We start from the raw sequence: 6000 nt of genomic DNA, 5'->3' as shown, positions 1-6000 counted from the left end.
AGGACCCCCACATTAGTCATAATTGGCCTTCATTTGACGTTATTTTGTGCCAGGGACCCCTATTACAAAATGTGTGTGTTGTGCTCAAACTTTTTCATGTCAAGGACCCCCAAAATATGTATTTGGCCGCGGACCCCAATCTAAAAAATATGTTGTCCCAGGACCCCCCAGAAGCAAAGATTTGAGTTACAAATGTTCGTTTAAAAAATATATATGCAAGATTTGCACAAATTTCAAGATCTTTCAAAAATAGCAGATCTACAAGCTCGTAGCGCGGCACTGTAGATCTGCTATTTTTGAATAGCCAAAGTCTAAAAGGTCATAATTATTCTGATGCTATATTTACACATTTGGCTGGGGGACCCCCCTCAAGTACCCCTGGGGGTCCCCGGACCCCCACTTTGAGAACCAATGGTTTAACGCATTTAGACCAGGAAAGAATCTGACACTTTTTTTATTTCTTTGGCTATTCAAAAATAGCAGATCTACAAGCTCATAGCGCACATGTTTAAAATGTGTGCAAATCTTTGAATATATATGTATATATATATATTTTTTTACAAAAGCAAACATTTGTAACTCAAATCTTTGCTTCTAGGGGATTCTACAAATGTCTTCTAAATCCTGACAGGTTTTTGACAAAACTTATGTTGCTATAATATCAGTGGTTCTAAGGACCCCCCAAAATGATATGTATTTGGCCGTGGACCCCAACTCAAAATATGTAGTTCGCTTTAAATATATATATTCAAAGATTTGCCAAAAAAATTATTTAACAAAAAAAAATTAGCAGATCTACATGCTCGTAGCACGGCACTCGGTGCCACGCTATGAGTAGAGATGCACCGATACAGGTTTTTTTCAATTCCGATATATCAATTAGGAATATTTTTCGATATCCGATATATATGCCGATATCCGAGCAAAACTTTAAATACAAAAAAATGCATTACCTTTCAATAAAGACATTTATTACTGAATATTTTAAAGTACAATAACAGTAGAAAAAAAACAAATACACTATGATCTATCACCAAAAGAAAATACCTACAAATAATAAATTAAAACAATGTGCATATTAGCTGCTTCTTAAAATTGTATTGAACACAAAAAAAAATATATCGGTATCGGTAGCCGATACCGATACGGTATCGGTATCGGTGCAACTCTAGCTATGAGCTTGTAGATGTGCTACTTTTGAATAGCCCAAAGAAATAAAAAAAAATTACACTAATGCGTACCCTGTCTTAATGGGTTAAAATGTTTCAAAAAACATCACAAATATGTAATTTTCCAATATTTCTTCTAATTTTAAATGAGCAGATCTACAAGCAGATGTACTGAATGCTAACTTGGCTACGCTGTAGCACTGGCTTATTCTTTTTAAATCTGTGTGAATCGTCCACCACAAGTTTTTAAAGTTGTTGTTTGAGTGAAGAAGTTGTTAAAGTAGAGACAAAATGGGCCCTGATGGTCCTCTGGCTGCTTATTGTAGGAACAAAATTACAGCTTTCACACTGAGCTGCTGGCCAGCAGCAAGCTAGACCTAGTGTCTGACTGTCACTGGTAGTGGTGCAAAGTAACTAACTACTGTACTTAAAGGTTTAATGACATTCACTTTTACACCACATTCAAAGTCTTTGTCCTGGTCCTTCAAAAGTGTACAAAAAGTTTTAAGTGAAAATTCCATTCCAGTGATCCATGGCAGGTGTTTTTCTCTCACATTTCTAAAGCCTTTTCAACTGCAATGAAAAATAAATCTTTGCCTGCGGGTGTCGCTGGTGAGGGATTTTGCCTGTCAATCATCGCCTCTGCTCCGCCCCCCCCAAAGGAAAGGATAGGGGAGGGGAGGGGCGAGGAGGAGAGTGGGCGGGATTAATCGACTGTGACCTCACTGTTGAAGGGCCAAGCTCAGATTACTTTTCAGCCTAATTATTCAGAAAACCCCAGACCACAGAAAATCCACTGAATGTTCTAAGTTCAGGTTTTTTGGGTGTAATTGAGGTCATAAAACCCCAAATAAAACATTGAAAATAAAAAAAGTGAAAATGAATGTCATGATACCTTTAAGTACAATTTTGGTCCCACTGGCCACTGGGACCACGTAATCACATTACAAAGACATAAAATATATAAATAACTAAGTCATCTCAGAGATTACATTCTGGAAGATGTTAGATTGTAGTTGCGTTGTCGAGGAAGCTTTGATTATAGCCCATCTATGTACTTTGATGACCAGTGTCCCTGCTTTATTCCCTTCCCTCTGTAGTCTATACCCCCAAAAATAGCCGATCTACAAGCTCACGAGTCACGTGGGCTTGTAGATCGGCTATTTCATTCGCCGAATGTTTGTCCCAGACAGTCATCTAACCCTCCACCCCTGAGTGCTCAGAGGCACAGTGATTCCCCCTTTCTCTATCAAGACCCCCGTTGTCCCCGGCGAAAAAGTTTGAGAACCACTGGCATAGAGCCTATCAGAATGCAGCGTTCAACCGAGGTGTTTGTGTAATAACATATATTAACTGTTAGATAGTTAGATACCACATATACTAACTGTTAGATACCACACATACTAACTGTTAGATACCACACATACTAACTGTTAGATAGTTAGATAGATACCACATATACTAACTGTTAGATACCACACATAGTGAATGTTAATGGACTGTTTTTTTCTTTCTTTTCCAGGGTGTCTTTTATGAATAATCAAAAGCAGCAAAAGCCAACGCTAACCGGCCAGCGTTTCAAAACGAGGAAAAGAGGTTTGTGATCTGTGTGTGTGTGTGTGTGTGTGTTTATGTACAGGGTCCCCACGGTCATGAAATTCCTGGAAATATTTTGAAATTAGAAAAAACCTTCCAGTCCTGGAAAAGGTTTGAAATGTATCAAGGGTCCTGGAAAAATATTTGGCTATGCATTGTTTCTGGCTATTGATTTTGTTGATAAAACACTATTTCCAAAACATGTATAACATTACACGAAATATGTAACGAAATAAGTAGTTTTTCGCCGAACGGGCTACGTGATTGCAGCCTAATGCATACCGGATGTGAGGAGAAAAAAATTGATCTACAAGCTGCTGCAGTGCGATGCGTAGTTAGTTAGTAAATTTGGCACACAATTTAGAATTGTATTATACAGTTCTATATTTATATTGTATGCTTTATTTTTGCTACACTGCCTGTCTTTGGGCATTGCATGTAGGAGTAAGAGACTCATTATTGCACTGAATGGTTGTTATATAGGCCTGGAAATTGGGTTAAATATTCTGGAAAAGTTTTGGAAAAGTTTTGGAAATTCATTGGTAAAAATGTGTGGGAACCCTGTATTTATCTCTGTTTGTACTGTGTGTGTTCCCACTCTATCCTGATAGCCTCCTGTCAGTACATGTCAGTAGTTCATGTCAGTACATCAGTGTTATTCACATGCATTCCTGTACAGCTGCTCATCTACATGTTGAGCAATGTTGTTTTCATATTAAAAATACACCTTTAGGCTAAATACTACTGATTTAACCCATTAAGACCAGCAACGCATCTGTGTCATTTTAAGAATTATTTTGGCTATTTAGAAAATAGCAGATCTACAAGCTCATAGCACGGCACCGAGTGCCGCACTATGAGCTTGTAGATCTGCTATTTTTCTTTTAATCGTGGAAGATTTGTGTAAACATATTTTCCACATATTATGGGGGTCCGCGGCCAAATACGTATTGGCAGTGGACCCCCATCTCAAAATGTTTTGTTCCAGGGACCTCTAGAAGCAAACATTTGAGTTACAAAAAATATATATATATTCAAAGATTTGCACTATATGTACAGGATTTTTAGCAGGAAAAATGGCAGATCTACGAGTTTGTAGATCTGCTATTTTTTTAAATAGCCAAATAAATGTTAAAGTTACACAGATGCGTTAGATGCATGGCTAAATACTAACTTCTCTGTCAACTGCTCTCTGTGTCTGAACATAACTTACAGTGAAACCCTCACAGGATGATGTTGTTTAGTTAGTTTTTTCAGTTCAGGTTAAACACTTACAGCAGATTTAAAGATATTTAATCTGACTGGAAAACAAAGCTCCAAAATCAACCTGGGGTTTCATCCACATTTAAAGGGCAAGACCACTGTGGTAGAGGTTTGGGTTGTGTAGTTTCCTTGCCACGATGGAACTCCAAAGGTGAACAAGAAATCAAAAATAATTGCTCCAAAATTGATCATTCAAAATATGCTCCTCATTGACTTACATTATGCGCTGAAACAGCTCTCAAAGTCACTCTTGTAGCATGTAAACGAACACAAACGAGGCTGATTCATACAATATCACCAAACCCACTACTGTTTGTTTTTTTAATAAAAATGTTAACTTCCTGATGATTTTACTATTTGAAGATCCGGATCCGCCGATCCAGTCCGTGTTTTCTTTCTAATAAAAATAGCAAAATCAACAGTAAGTTGACATTTTCATAAAAAAAAAAAACAGTACTGGGGTTTGTGATCTAATAGCTATATTGTCATCAACTTTGTTCACGTTCGTTTACATGCTAAAAGAGTGACTTTGAGAGCTGTTTTACCGTACAATGTAAGTCAATGAGGAGCATATTTTGAATGATCAATTTCTAATCAATGGAGCAATTATTTAATATTTCTTGTCCACCTTTGGAGTTACATCATGACAAGGTAACTACTCAACCCAGACCTCAATCACAGTGGTCTTGCCCTTTAAGTTTGTTGGCTGGATTTATTAAAAGAATACAAACCGTGCATCAGAAGCAAATCTGACTCGGTCCTTGTTTTGAGATGAGATCAGACGTACAAGTGTCTCATTAGTGTTGCTCAGGTTCAGATAAATGAGTTTTTGCATGACTGAATATATGTAAACGTACCAAAGTAGGAGAAATGAATGAATGGTGAACTCACTGGATCCTGTCTCTGTGTGTTCTCTCTCTTCCCCAGATGAAAAAGAGAGATTTGACCCTACTCAGTTTCAAGAAAGTATCGTACAAGGCTTGAATCAAACTGGCTCTGATTTGGAAGCGGTCGCTAAGTTCCTCGATGCCTCTGGCGCCAAGCTCGACTACCGTCGCTATGCTGAGACACTGTTTGACATCCTGGTGGCCGGTGGAATGCTGGGTAAGTGGGTAGAGACACTTGTGCTGTTCACCTGTTTCCTAGGCTGTGTTTAACACATTGGGTGCCAGAGGTTTATTCTAATATTATACGTTCAGTGCCTGCTATTCTTCACCCACTTACGTTGATACGTTTCGTGCTGTAGAAGCCCAGACGCGGAAGTGCATGTAAACAAAGCGTGCGTGCGAGACGGCGGAGGGTCCCGACTAACACCTGGAACAATAATATTTCTAACGATCCTCCATTGCAGAGTGATCGCCGATCGAAAACGGCTCGCTTCCACCACGTTAAAAAGAAATGGCCTCTCCTTCTCAGAAAAAAACGTATACGTTCAAAGATTTGCACACATTTTCACGAGTTAGTTTTCAAAATAATAGCAGATCTACCAGCTCACAGCGCGGCACCGAGTGCCTCGCTGTGAGCTGGTAGATCTGCTATTTTTGAATAGCCAAAAAGTACAAGTATAATGGTTAAAGTGGTTACACAGACATGTTCCTGGTTCTAATGTGTTCAAAGTACAGAGTCGTAGCAGAGCTGCAGGTTTCTAGGAGTTTGTTCCAGATTATGTGGAACAAATACAAACGGTTTAGTTGTGATTCTAGATCAGTGGTTCTCAAACCTCTTCATGTCAAGGACCCCCACATTGATATATATTTAGCCGCGGACCCCCATCTGAAAATGGTCTGTGCCAGATACCCCCGGAAGGGAAGATTTATGTTAAAAAAATGCCAAAAATATCAGATGTACAAGCTTACAGCGCTTGTAGATCTGCTATTTTTGAACAGCCAACATATAAATGGATAAAGTGGTTTAAAATGATATGCTAACAGCTTTTGCTCTGGACCCCCTGTATACCCCCCCCCCCCCCCAC

The 6000-nt window shown here is 38.8% G+C and overlaps 1 protein-coding gene across 1 annotated transcript in view; it reads left to right on the top strand.

Annotated features, from left to right (window-relative positions):
• The window catches only part of LOC308080958 (eIF5-mimic protein 2-A), a 29002-nt gene that overhangs the window by 2838 nt on the left and 20164 nt on the right, over window positions 1-6000 (top strand). The window contains exons 2-3 of the mRNA XM_080423099.1: window positions 2692-2765; window positions 4956-5132. Of these exons, the coding sequence (XP_080279225.1) occupies window positions 2702-2765; window positions 4956-5132 (241 nt within the window). The 5' untranslated portion in view covers window positions 2692-2701. The remainder of the gene's footprint in view (window positions 1-2691; window positions 2766-4955; window positions 5133-6000) is intronic.

The sequence above is a fragment of the Gymnoscopelus braueri genome, assembly GCF_963280865.1.
Source record: "Gymnoscopelus braueri genome assembly, chromosome: 24".
Taxonomy (NCBI): Eukaryota; Metazoa; Chordata; class Actinopteri; order Myctophiformes; family Myctophidae; genus Gymnoscopelus; species Gymnoscopelus braueri.
Note: the sequence above shows the minus strand (reverse complement) of the source record. Positions and strands in the feature narration are given on the sequence as shown.